The sequence below is a fragment of the Henckelia pumila genome, chromosome 1, assembly GCF_033568475.1.
Source record: "Henckelia pumila isolate YLH828 chromosome 1, ASM3356847v2, whole genome shotgun sequence".
Classification (NCBI taxonomy): Eukaryota; Viridiplantae; Streptophyta; class Magnoliopsida; order Lamiales; family Gesneriaceae; genus Henckelia; species Henckelia pumila.
In genome coordinates, this window is record NC_133120.1 from 103,774,218 (window position 1) to 103,787,940 (window position 13,723).

Sequence of the window (13,723 nt, forward strand, 5' to 3'; positions counted from 1 at the left end):
GTTAGATATCTATCTATATATTATTTATTATCCTTTAATTTTCACTTGGCTGTGAGTCAATTCACTGTTAGTCAACTAATTGATCATAGTTTCATATATAAAACATTTTTTTTTTCCAAATTGTAAGTTTAGTTTTCTATGTTATCGAATTTAAGGCTTGCTCTACTATCCAATGAAAAAACATGGAACTAAGAAAAACATAAAATTGCGTATCAAAAATGCGAATTTACTTATAATAAAACAGAAAATAAAAAACTTAAAAAATCCCTTTAAATTACATGACCATGTCTGGCACTAGCTAGCTTCGGTTTCAAGGAAAAGTAATTAACTACTCCTGTGACTCCTTTAATTTTGTTCCAAAAGGATATTTTTCTTTAATTATTTTAAATCTCAAGCTACTAATCAAAACTCCTGTTACATGTGTTATGTAGCTGATGCAAAACGTTTTTTATTTTTTCTTTTAAAAAAATAATGGAACTTGTAACACACTTATACACACATGACACATGCAAAAACATTGGATGCGTTATATATATATCATTATTAACGTGTTAGAATTATTTTTTATTTAAAAAAAAAACACGAATTACTTCAATCTAAAGCTAAATAGATTCTGTATTAGTAGAGATGTGAACTCCTTTTACGCGGACACTGCAATGAATAAATAAGACTGGGTTAAAATGGGCCTTCTTCTCGATATATGATACGATAAATGGAAATTATAAAATAAAAATAACATAATATCTGTATTCTAAAAAATGCAGTCCCCACGTGACAGCTGGATTAGCACCGACATAAAAGTATAAAACTTAAAATTCTTTTTGTCCAAATTGTATTGTGTTTTCACACGAATCTACAACTTAAATTAATTAAAAGGATAAAAACTTATATATATATACACACACACACACACGCAACAAATTGGAACGACAAATTAAAGGCATGAAAATGGAAATTCTAAAAAAATTGATAAAGTAAACATAAAAAATGGGATGTTTTTAATAGGAAAAAGGCACAAACTAGTATTTGCTTCTCAATGCCTGCATTCGTGGTTCATGCTACCTGAAAGAGTCTAAAATTAGACTTGAACAAGATATTTCAGCCAATAAATGACCCATTAATATTTAATAAACCTCTTGTTTTTTTATGTTCTTTCGAAAATTTAGAGCATATACAGTCTCAAAGATATATATATCTGTGAACCTAAATGAATAATAAAAAGTAATATTTTTGACATAAAATATTATTTTTTCTTAATTCAAATAAAACAATAGATCCATAAATTGATTTGTGAGATGATCTCATCCCAATTGGGGTATTACCCATATTATATGCTAGGTAAAAATATAACTCCAGTTGGAAAAAGTTATTGCTTGCAAATCTTTTTTGGTAAGATTTGATATTAAAACGGTATCTAACAGTTTGTAATAAAGTCAACTTTTTGGGCGGTAGTAAAATAAATAATAGACAGCCATAGCTTTAGCTAGTGTATATATGCAGAAGTGGGGATAACATTTATTAACCACGGCAGGGAAAATTAGGTCACATGCACCAACTGAAAATATATCAACAAAAATTCACGTGGTGATTCAGAATCTCCTACCTTGTTCATTATAGAATTGACCATTACCTAAATTTAATTTTAGGAAAGCCAAATAATTTTGATTGAGGTTAAATTATATATTTTTAAACATTACTACATAAAGGTTCAAGTTTTTATAAGTGTTTAGGGATGACCCTTTTCGTAAAAATTGTAGAGGGTTACTTGAAGATTGAGATTTTACATCGTCTAATTCTGAGACGAAATTTCGAGTCCGAGATACAGATGTGTGACATGTTATTTACATATCGTAAACCAATCAATATCAATGAATATTGCCGACCTACAGGCTTTTTCCCTATTTAAATTCGTGAATGTTAAGAAAATAATTATGACATGCACACGTCTAAAATGTGATTTCACGTAAACATGAAGCAATAATTAAATGAAACCCCCACTTGTGTGGTCTCCATCTTCTCTATATCCTACAAAAATTCGGGGCCCGTTAAATATTTGGGTCATTTTTATGGGCTTTATTGATAGTAGGTTTAAACTTTGGGCCCGTAAGTATTTGCTTTATTTTATATTTTAGAAGGATGGCATTGCATATATTTGTGAGTGATAACATTTTTACACGAGGTATTAAAATGGGTTGATGCGATGGTAGAATTGGGCCTTTGGATTTCCGATAACCAGTATATTGGGCCTTGATCCAATCCAATTTCTGCCTCAAATACGTAACGACGTCGTCTGGATCTTCATTTTCTCTATCCTGATTTCACTGAAGAACATTTTCAGCTCTCGTTCTAACACAACAGAGGTCCTCCATTTATCGGAAAATGGCAGCTCAGTCACTGTTCACAGTCTCAACCCGAATGATCAGACCCGTAACCAAACAAGACAACCCGGATTCACATATCCCGAATTCTCTCAGTCCAAGCAATAGCCTTCGTAGTCAATGGCTTGGCAATATAGCCATCAAATTCTCACGCCATCCCGCAAATCTTGGACCCTTTTTATCCAAGTACCCTCCTATCAACGCCACGATTTCATTGAGCCTCCCCAGCGTGTAATTTTTTGTCGCTCTTTAACTTTTTAGCTTGTGCAATTATTTTGTTTTGCTGTATATTTTGAGGGTCGTTTTTTGCTTTCTACTCTGAAATGTCGATAAATAGTTCACATATTAGTTTCATGGCCGTAAATTTGGAAACTTTTACCCGTGGGGTATGCAATTTACAGTTCAAGCCTTAAGAATTATGAGTTGTAGAATGTGTTATGTTTGGGTGACACATTACACGTGTATGCATATGTGAAAGAATGACTTATATTTGGAAGTTAATAAAAAAATTTAGTCCTACATGCCCGGGATTTGGAAATGTGGGTTGCATTTCATTGTAGTAATCTTCGGTTGCTTCTACATATGAGAGTTGATACATTCAACCAGTTTCCAGTTTTCATTACCTATGCTCACAGTTTGATGGATTAGATAGTCAATAATTATATTGGGTTTTGGTGCTTCAAATTAGTGCTTTTTATATCTGATGAAAAGACTGATATACTTCACCAAATTTTGCAGTCATCAAGAGGCAGTTGGTTCAGAGGAGAAGGTTCCCAAGTGAGTATGATTTCTTTCGTCATTATTTCCTGTTGAAAATGGACGTCACGTGTTTGTGTTTGTGGGGTGTTTTGTTTGATTTGTTTGGAAGCGTTCAAATTGAGGTCTTATCCAATGAGTTGAGTGAAATTTTAGATGGTCATCGAAGGCAATAAAGTCATTTGCAATGGGCGAGTTGGAAGCGAGGAAAATTAAGTCCCCAAACACAGGCACAGAAGCTCTTCTTATGGGAATCTTGATTGAGGGTCAGCCATTTTTTCTCTTTCTCAAGTTTTATATGCTGCAGTTTTGATCTACATTTCGGTCTTCTATGTGTGGATACAACCCTTGCTTGCCTCAACTTTTGGAAAAACTGTTACTGATGTTGAGCTGTGAGTTTATACATAAGTTAGTATGCAGACGTTTGCAAATAACTTTATTGTCTCTGTCTATGTGATGTTAAATGTTAATTTTTATATCTTTTCTGTTGACCATCATGCCTTGTTTGACATGAAATCTTATAACTTCTCACATTATTTAGAACTGTTAAAATTTACTGCTGGTTAACTGGCAAGGTCAATCAAAGATCAGAGAAAGTTTGTAATTGAGATTTCTTTTGATTCATTCATCTTTTCAAATTATTGCATATTTCACGGATATCATAATGGCATTTTTTCCTTACAGTCCAGATACCACCAATAAAATGGCATTCCCTTCAGTATTCTTTTCACCTCAAGTATTCCTTGTTAAATGAAAATAGCAACAATCCCACGACGAGGATCAGAAACCGCTGTGTATTAAGCATTGAGCTTGGGGTGATAGTGTGGGAAAAATCTTGTTACGCCTTCTTATGAAAATCATGAATCATGACAACATGAATATATGGATTATCAAGAATCAACTAGGTTTCCTCAAAAAAAAAATGATAATCAACTAGGCGGGTTTGTGAACCTTCTATATGTAAAACAAGAACAACGATACTTGTGTTCCTGAGAAAATTATATGCTGTGAAACAATTTAGTTGCAAATTATATTATTGGGAAGCTCAGTCAAGGATGCCAAACTTGCTTGACAGTTATTAGCTTGCTGCAGACTTTTGGATGTTGAAAATTTGAAGTCAGTATGTGATTGGGGCAAAATTTTTCTAACTATGATTTACTGATTTGGCTAAGCTTGTCTGCAATAGCAAGAGTGTACCTATCAACGCGAATGTTGGAACCAATTCCTTTTGTTATCATTAATTATTATGTTGGACCAGAAAAGAGAGAGGCAATGAGGACAAGAGAAAAAAGAATTCTTATGAGATGTTGTGGAAGTGTAGGGCTGATTATTTTTTAATCATTAGGGTTCAGAAAATAAGTCATAGGATGCAGTTTTGGCTCGCATGAGTAGCAAAAAATTTTTACATTTCATTCTAATTGAACTGGGTTATATGCATGGATGCCAATTGAAACAGTAGTATACCGCACTGGATACAAAAATGTGAAGAATATAGGGTGGATTCAATGCCGATATGGTATAATAGACAATCAACAATCATATCAGATACAACCTGGATGGTTTTCCAATTTTCAAAGGTATGGTGAGAGTCATTTTACAAAATTTAAAAAGTCAAGAATTTTGCTATTGAAAAAAGGTAGCTTTGGTTTTTTTTATTGCCATGTGTTATATTGTTTGTGATGGCTGATCTTGTTTTATCCTTTTCTGAAATTATAAATAATGTATTGCTGTAACATGTGTTCAACTTTTAATATGATGGGCTTGCACGAGATTTCATCATTATCACTCACATTTGTGTGTCTATATGTATTGATATATATATCGGTTGTATCGTCTCTCTCTTAATCGTAACCTTTTGAAAATTTTAGATTTTTGTGTCTGTATCTACGCAACATTCTTATTGATCTATGCATCTTAAGACGGTAATTAGTAATGCAAATTGTTTGTCTAAAAGAATCGTACTTCTAATCGCAGTGCTTTTATAAGCAGGAACTAGCTTTGCTTCAAAGTTTTTGCGTGCAAATGGCATTACACTTCTTAAAGTGCGTGATGAAATAGCGAAATTACAGGGAAAGATTGATATGTTCTTCTTCAGTCCTGAGCATCCTCCTTTAACTGAAGCAACTCAAAAGGCCCTCGAATGGGCTATTAATGAAAAGTATAGATCAGGTAATTCTCGAGAGTTTTTGTATTTGGCATGAGTTTTTAAAGCCTGGTGCAGAGAAATTGCTCATGACAAATATAGTGAAAATCAATGTAAACTCTATCTGTATTTGGATAGGAAGGGAAAATATTATTGAATGGGTACATCATACTGATGAATGTAACTTGGTCATATCTGATCAGAGTTCGAAACTAAAAGTTATGTTGATTGATAGGAATGGATGTTAACAGTCTTATCAAAGAAGTCGTGTGTTTTGTTCCAATCAAGTTCCAGTTCCTATGGCAAGATCGAAATATTAGCGTATTTCCAGAAAATGTTTCGGATGCAATCTCTGGTCTGGATTTTCCCATATTGCATTCTTGGAAGGCGTCTGAGTATATAATGTCTGTGCCAAAACGCAGGTGAAAACGGGGAAATAACAACTGCACATATGCTTCTTGGGTTATGGCGGCAACAAGAGGCACTTGGCCATCAAGTATTGGTGTCCCTGGGATTCAGTGACGAGAAAGCTAAGGAGCTCCATTCTCTGATATCTGAACCTGGATTCAAAGACGATTAAGATTAAGAGAGTCGTGGAATCAACCCGCTAAAAAATCGTTCATCATTTCCTGGGTTCACACAATAAGTTTTGTATCATCATCTTGTATTGGCTATAAAGTTACTTTACATTATACTTAACACTGACATGTATACTATGATTTATTTAGATTTCATTCTCTGTACTTGATTTTCATAACGATCTAAACTTGTTTGATGTTGGTGCTAATTCTTGCACACCATATGAAACTTCACAAAATCACACGTAAAACGGTAAAGTTGTGGCAACAGAAACATAATGAGTAAATATAATATCGAATCCGCCACATATATAAAATAGTAATTATCAACATGGAATTCAATGATAAATCATAACCAAATGAGTTTATGGAAAAACATTTACCTTATCATAATTGCACTGCATGTTTTTCAATGTATGTTTCATTCGTCCCACTATTTTAATATTTTTTTTAAAAAATAAAATAGACTAATATGTTTTTAAAACAATAGTTCTTGTTCACATGTTTTTAAAAGGTAAAAAAGAAAGTATGGTAGTCAACTTTAGTTTATAATTATAGTAATTATCAAGTGTCAAAGAAAATATTGGACTCGAAATTACCACGTTGGGGTTTAATAATAATAATATTATAAAAGCCAATGAGTCTCTGATTCATGTGGAATGAGATCCCTTCGAGGTCAGTTTTTTTTTTTTTTTTTAAAATAATAATATTGTAAAAGAAGTGAATTTTTAAAGTCCAAATATAGTAATATTTTAATTCCAGCAAGCAATAAGCATCTTAATTGCATAGATTTCCGGTCACTGGCGGAGGCTGCTGCTCTGTGATGCTGTCAGCGTCGCCCGAGGCGATTTCAACTCAATTTTCAGATTAGATTCATAATTTTTTAAAAAAATATTTTTTTTTAAAAAAAATGACATTCCTTAAAAAAAAAAAAAACCATTTTCTCAAAAAAAAAATAAAAATAATTAATAACCATAAATTTGATTTCACCCACCACCAGCTGCTAATAATAATAAGTTCTTAAATATCTGAACACATAAATAGTTGTGTGTTTGGTGCCAATGGAGAAACAAGAATTGAGTTTTTAGTTTAAAAGTTCGTGTAAGAAGTTGTCGACTCCCGTAGCCCTCGTTACCTTTCCTGGAGCCGTAACTCATTCATTTCTTCGGTATGGGCAATATATACAGCTGATTAAAATTCTACTATAAATTCACACGATTTTATTGAATTGAATTAATGATTGTTTTATGATCTTTCATTATTGTTTCCTTTCAAAAAAAAAAAAACTATTTTCAAAACCTTTTCCTTTTATTTACGTGAATTAATTAAACGAAAAATATACATATCCATTTCAGATGTAAATATGTAATGATAATAATACAGACATAATAAAATAATATTTTTTATGGTTCATGTTGGATCAGAGATCCGTCTAACAAAATCGATCATGAGGCAGTTTCATATTTGTGATAAATTAATTAGCAAGACCAATGAACCATGGAAACTATGTGACATTAATAATAATTATATGATTAATGAAATTGCATATTAGTCATCTTTCGGCTCTATCTTTAACTATCCCTAAGGGTCTAGGTAGAGGGAGTTTTAGGTCCACTTTGTAAAGCCAAAATACTACTATCTAATTCCTTAAAAAAAACTAATATCTAATTAATTGATACTGCATCATATTACAATTAGACGAGATAATCGACCGGCTTCAATTTTATCTACGTACATATATAGACCACACAATTCTTGCGCCTCCGATCACACAACAAGGATTCAAGGAACCAAATACTTTCGAATTGAAGGTTAAGATAAAATGAATCAATATTTCGCGAAAATGAACGTTTAATCTGATTTCACCACACTACTAACATGATTCTCATGTGCATGTTAAATCAATATAAGATATTGTTTGAGAGATATTTTAGAAAACAATTTTTAGTTTTTTTTTCACAAAATTTTGAAATTTTGTGTTTTATGAAAAAATAATAATAATTGTTTTCGAAAAGCTCTCTCAAACACAACCTAAGTCAATCTACTTATCTACACTATATATCAACATAATAATTTTACCTCTTGCTAAATAACGTATTCCAATTGCGATTATTCGATTAATTTCTGTTGAAACAAAAAAGGAAACTAAAAGATTTTTTTTATTTAACAAAAAAAAGAAAGAAAAAAGAAGCCATTGAATATGAATGTTGGAGGAATCGGCCATTTTTACATCAATCAATGAATTCGTATTCAACGAATAGACCCGCACATTGTTGGGGGGGAGGGGTGGGGGAGATGACACGTGGCAAATTTCTACGGACAGATGGGGCCCGCTCGTCTATTTAAGAATGATAGATAAGGGTTGGGGCATATGCATGTGTAGCTGGGAAAATAAATAATAAATAAATAAATAAAAAGACAACTCATGGCCGTAACTTTTAAATTTCTCCAAAATATATATTATATTTATCCATTTGGTTCGATCATTTAAATTAGTTTTATGTACTTAAAAAATAACACTTTGTCATGTCAATTGAGTCTCAATTTAATTCTGACGCTTTTTAAGAACACCATTTGATAAGAGGGGATATATATATATAATTAATCAATTCAACAAAAGATATATATGACTAAAAATATCATGCATTGATATAAACAAGTCTAAAATCGACACAGCATTAAAGTTTGTGAACATTATTAGAAAAATGTAAGATGTATATATACGACATTTCATAAATTATATATCTATAAATTATAATGTACTAAAAAAACATCTATCAATGTGGTAATAAGTAAAGACGAATTAATTTTATCTAGAACTTTGACTCTATTTATATATCTGTCAAAATGTTAAGAGCATTGGCTTTAATTAAATGCATGCATATCATCTCAAGTCAGACCCCAATTTAATTGTGCCGCTTCCCCTTCTTTAATGTTGCAAAACTAATTCTGTTATATCTATAGTTTTAGACTGTAGCCCCCCTTAATTCTACACTTCGATTCCACCCTAAACAATTAATTGTGCTGATTTTGTTTTTAAAAAAAATACAGGTATCTTGTGAAACGATCTCACGAACGTCTCACATATCTTTATCCGTGACACGGATCAATCCTACTCATATTTACATAAGATGTAATATTTTTTGCATAAAAAGTAATACTTATTCATGGATAATCCAAATAAAAAATTCATCTCACAAATTAATATGTGAGATTGTCTCACACGAGTTTTTGTCTTTTAAGAGTAATTGGCTCTTATTTCGATGCTTTGATATGTAATATTATACTTGCATGCGTTCGTCTGGTCTACAATCATATACCTAACTACTTGTACATCTGTCTATATAATATATATATAGGTTTGATGAGCCCTCTGCCTAATGTATCTAATGTTCTAATTTCGTTTCTATATATGACTCCGTAAAAAGAAAATCACGGACTTCACATTTAATAAAGACGTGGATCATAATATACACATTTAAAGACGATATCTTAATTAAAAGTGAGTTTAACTTGAAGCTTAGCTAGATCGTTTGCATTTCGATCATTTGCGATGAACCTCTCTTATCTCAAATTTTGGTACATTTTAAGTGACCAGTGCGTTGATTAGGATTTTTTTTTTTCCAGATGGGGAAAGTTTCTAAAAAAAATTCGGGTTCAGATACTACACTAACAAACTCATGATGGGCATGGATAAATATCCAACCCGAAGTAATCAAATTCGAGAATGATCCCAATCCAACGCCTACCCATATTGGATCATCATTTTATATTTCTATAAGGACAGTCAACTATAATTGTTAAATCAGTACTAGTATCATGAATTAATGGTTTCTAGTCCTAATCTCCACTTAATTAATATATATATATATTTTTGGTCAATTCTATCTGTGCACATACAAAACTGTTATTTAGAGAAGCACACTTGTGCAAAAACGTCTCTTGATCAACTAGTGATGGAAAACATCACTTAGATTAGTCGAAGAGACGAGTATTGTCCGTTCCAATAGTTTACAAACCTCAAGATATTAAATAAAAATCTCGGGGAAAAAAAAACAATATTTTTATGAGCACTCGTACGTGGCAAATAATTGAAAACCTTAACCAATGAGTTGAGCCATCAAAAGCACAAGAATATATATAATATTACAAGGAAATCAAAGCTCCTAATAATAGACAAAAGAAAATGCCACTCTCCCTTTAGTTGTAAATTGATGGAGACCTAGTGAAACATATGGACAAATACAAAGTTGAATTTTGAGAGAGGGTTTTGGATTTACGTGAATATTTAAAACTCTCATCATAACTTTTGCTGAGGTGTGAATTTTGAGAAGAATTATACACACACAATAGATACACTCCGATATTACACATGATCAGTGTGTGTATAAGTGTGTTATGTGCGTGAAAGAGATGCAACTGATGGATTCCACCGCCCATGAGCAACCCTAGCTAATCCAAAACTCAACCCCTTTGAAATCTAAACACAACCACCAATATATTAGCTTGGTATATATCTTGTCCAGTGAGAGAGAGAAAATCCTCCTCAGACAAGTGCAGCAGCGCCGCCGCCGTGTCGGAGAAGTGGGAATAATGGTGGATTCATCTTAGAATTTGGTGGGTTACACACAAAAACTCCACTCTTTTTACCTCTTTTTCTTGAATCTTGATTCATTAAAAAAAAAAAAAAACCCAGCAAAAGTTAGCTAACACAAAAGCTAGGAAAAACACTAAAAAGGGAAGAAAAAGAAGCCCTTAAAGTCTGCGCTCTAGCTCCTTTATATTTTTTGCCTCCTTAATTAATTTCCACTAATCAATCTTGTTTTTTTTTTTAACCATATATCCTTTGGTAATTTTGATCTCTAGGAGCTGCTTAGCTAGCTAGCAAGAAAGATAAGTATGGATAACCATTCTCTTCCACCACCATTCAACACTAGGGACTTCAATCTGCAACACCAATTCCACCACCATACCCAAAACTCCGAAGACGAGCAAAGCGAAACCAGCGGAGGAGGCCTAAACATGGGACACAAGCGTAACCGCGGTGATGAAGGGAAGGGCGATTCCGCCGGCCACGACGGTGGCTCTGGCGGCGGAGAAGGAGAAATGTCTGGCTCAAGAAGGCCCCGAGGCCGCCCCGCCGGTTCCAAAAACAAGCCGAAGCCACCCATCATCATCACACGCGACAGCGCCAACGCGCTCCGAACCCACGTCATGGAAATCTCAGACGGCTGCGACATCATGGAGGGTGTCGCCAACTTCGCCCGCCGCCGCCAGAGGGGAGTATGCATCATGAGCGGAAGTGGAAACGTGACGAATGTAACCCTAAAGCAACCGGCTTCCCCGGGGGCGATAGTAACATTACACGGCAGATTCGAGATCTTGTCTTTGTCGGGTTCGTTCCTTCCGCCACCAGCTCCTCCCGCAGCCACCGGACTGACCATATACCTTGCCGGAGGGCAGGGGCAGGTGGTGGGCGGCAGCGTGGTGGGGCAGCTTCTGGCATCGGGGCCAGTTATTATAATGGCAGCTTCATTTAGCAATGCTGCATATGAAAGATTGCCGCTAGAAGAAGATCAAGAAAACGCCATTAATAATCAAGTTCCAGGAAATTCACTAGGATCGCCGCCGCCGCCGCCGCCTGGAGGACTCGGCGGGCAAAATCAGCAACAAATTTTAGGTGATCCCTCTAATTTGTTTCAAGGAATGCCACCGAATCTCCTCAACTCCATTCATCAGATGCCAAACGAGGCAGCTTTCTGGGCTACTGGTCGGCCACCTTTCTAGCTAAGCTACTTAATTCCCATTCGATCATGGAAGTTACAGAAGGGTAACATTTTCTGCTTATTTTATTTGCTATGCTATGATTAATTCCAGAATATTACAATATTCAAGAACTAATTACTCCATTCCTAGCTAGCAAGAAATTACTTATCTAGGTTAATTAGATATGAGTACTTGTGGTAATTGCTTTCTTGTTAACATTTATAGTTGTAATTGGATTTCCATGAGTTTATTTCCTTTTTCCTTTTTTCCATGAGTTTGATGATCGATGCTGATTGTAATGTCATTATGCTACTTTGTAAAATTTCTTACATGGCTACTTTAATTAGTTTTTCATTCTATGTGTACGCATATATATTATATATGTGATCGAGTGTCACCTAGCTAATAATATATATGCATTCGACTATATAATATTTGGTTCTAAATTAAATCACATATTTCATGTCAAGATTAATAACTATAATACATGATGGATCAACATAAGTTAATTTTCCAGTTGCTATTACATTTGCAAGAACTCCATTAATACATGAAATAAGATGGCCTATAACCAAAAAAGATCACTTCTTTAATTTGCTTACTACGTACGAAAATATGTTCATTTAACATGAGTTTAACTTGATGTTTTGATTCACTGTCATCTTGAGACAATTAACTATTTGTATGGCTTTACGAATCAACCCGAAAGGGTCCATGATATATCTATCTATTACATTTTGTTAATTGATTATTCTTTCAAGACATTTTTTTTTGGAAAGAAATGTTAGTAAAAACTCATTACTAGCTAGTTAGACTTTATTGGTCTTGTAAGAGGGTTAAACATATATTAATTGGTCATAATAATGATCATGACAAATTGAATTAGATTAAGTACCCTAATGATTTGTACGTTGGTTTGTTATATATGAATCTGATAATTATTTCCTAGTAATCAGTGAGATTACATGTAATCTGACTAACACTCATAAATAGAGAGAGAAGCCTTCATTAAAGCCATTGACGGTTTCAATAACATGATTTCACGAAATGCAAAGAGGTATGGGCTTCATAATCTAATTTCCGAGATTTGAGATTTTTTTAGGGCTTTATTTTAGTTATAAATATGGAGATGTCTAGGAATTGGCATACACGTGCACAGTTGTGAGAAGAAGCTCTTTTTCGAGGTAAAGCACAAAGAATTAGACTGTAAAGGCAAAATACAGCGGGGACAATGTGCCTGCAGGCCTGGAGGATTAATATATAAGCTGGTTTCTTGAAATTGAGCTTAATCTGATCAATTCTAATTCACGTTAAATGAATCGATAAATATTTATTTTCAATAAATTATATCTGAATTATGTTTCGATTTATATTTTGAATTTGATCATCCTTCGACAATTGATCTGCTAGCTATATATAGATATATAGATATAGAATATATGGAAGTTCTAAGAACAAACATTTGAATAGCCAAATGCAAAGATTCTTTGAACCCAAGTAAACCCTTATAATATATACTTCTTAGCATTCATTAATGTTTCCTTTTTCTCAAGCACTCCATATGTAAGAAAGGTACTTCATGAAGCTGATCTGTTTTTTTTTTTTCCTTTTTTGGAATGAATAATATAAGTCAGCTTTCCTTCTCTTTTAGATATTATAAAACATAATGCAATAATAAAATATAATGACTATTCTCTTATTTCTTTGGTTTTATTTATACATGAAATTATTTTTCATTTATAGGAGTATATTGTACATCATTGGTGACAACAACAATGTTTTTTGTTTGAGATGAGTGGTCTAGTATTTAATTTACTTCTTAATTGTATTCTTTTCTTGTGTCGTTTTATTAGAGATTAATTGGTTATTGGGATACACAAGTCTAATATATATACACTTTCCGTCCTGATTATATATATACTCCAACTTCTTTTTCCATGATAAATCATTGGAAAAGTAAATTATGTATAAATTTATCATTTTATCCCTATTTAATATATTCAAAAAACAGTTGCATAATTTTCAAGATGCAGTTAATACTTAATATAGATATATTAGTAAAAAAATATTATTAAATATAGTGTAATTGTATATATTTGGGA

At 33.1% G+C, this 13,723-nt stretch overlaps 2 protein-coding genes across 3 annotated transcripts; both read left to right on the top strand.

Annotated features, from left to right (window-relative positions):
* Positions 1-2,319: 2,319 nt before the first annotated feature.
* LOC140874831 (ATP-dependent Clp protease ATP-binding subunit CLPT2, chloroplastic-like) lies at positions 2,320-6,011 on the top strand. The gene is made up of 5 exons (XM_073278264.1): positions 2,320-2,609; positions 3,117-3,155; positions 3,291-3,400; positions 5,124-5,303; positions 5,700-6,011. Exons 1-5 carry the CDS (start codon positions 2,380-2,382, stop codon positions 5,855-5,857), a joined length of 717 nt encoding a protein of 238 aa, XP_073134365.1. The 5' UTR covers positions 2,320-2,379; the 3' UTR covers positions 5,858-6,011.
* A 4,331-nt stretch (positions 6,012-10,342) lies between these two features.
* LOC140889308 (AT-hook motif nuclear-localized protein 18-like) lies at positions 10,343-11,890 on the top strand. 2 transcript variants are annotated; one of them, XM_073297028.1, is made up of 2 exons: positions 10,343-10,472; positions 10,722-11,890. In XM_073297028.1, exon 2 carries the CDS (start codon positions 10,755-10,757, stop codon positions 11,640-11,642), a length of 888 nt encoding a protein of 295 aa, XP_073153129.1. In that variant the 5' UTR covers positions 10,343-10,472; positions 10,722-10,754; the 3' UTR covers positions 11,643-11,890. The 2 variants fall into 2 exon arrangements, with proteins under 2 accessions (XP_073153129.1, XP_073153132.1); XM_073297031.1 differs by lacking the exon at positions 10,343-10,472 and adding an exon at positions 10,540-10,615.
* The last annotated feature ends 1,833 nt before the right edge of the window (positions 11,891-13,723 follow it).

Bases quoted from the DNA above. Each gene is read 5' to 3' on its own strand.
- LOC140874831 (XM_073278264.1), top strand. From the start codon at position 2,380: ATGGCAGCTCAGTCACTGTTCACAGTCTCAACCCGAATGATCAGACCC. The intron at 2,610-3,116 runs GTAATTTTTTGT...CAAATTTTGCAG, and splicing joins TCATTGAGCCTCCCCAGCGT to TCATCAAGAGGCAGTTGGTT. The intron at 3,156-3,290 runs GTGAGTATGATT...GTGAAATTTTAG, and splicing joins TCAGAGGAGAAGGTTCCCAA to ATGGTCATCGAAGGCAATAA.
- LOC140889308 (XM_073297028.1), top strand. From the start codon at position 10,755: ATGGATAACCATTCTCTTCCACCACCATTCAACACTAGGGACTTCAAT.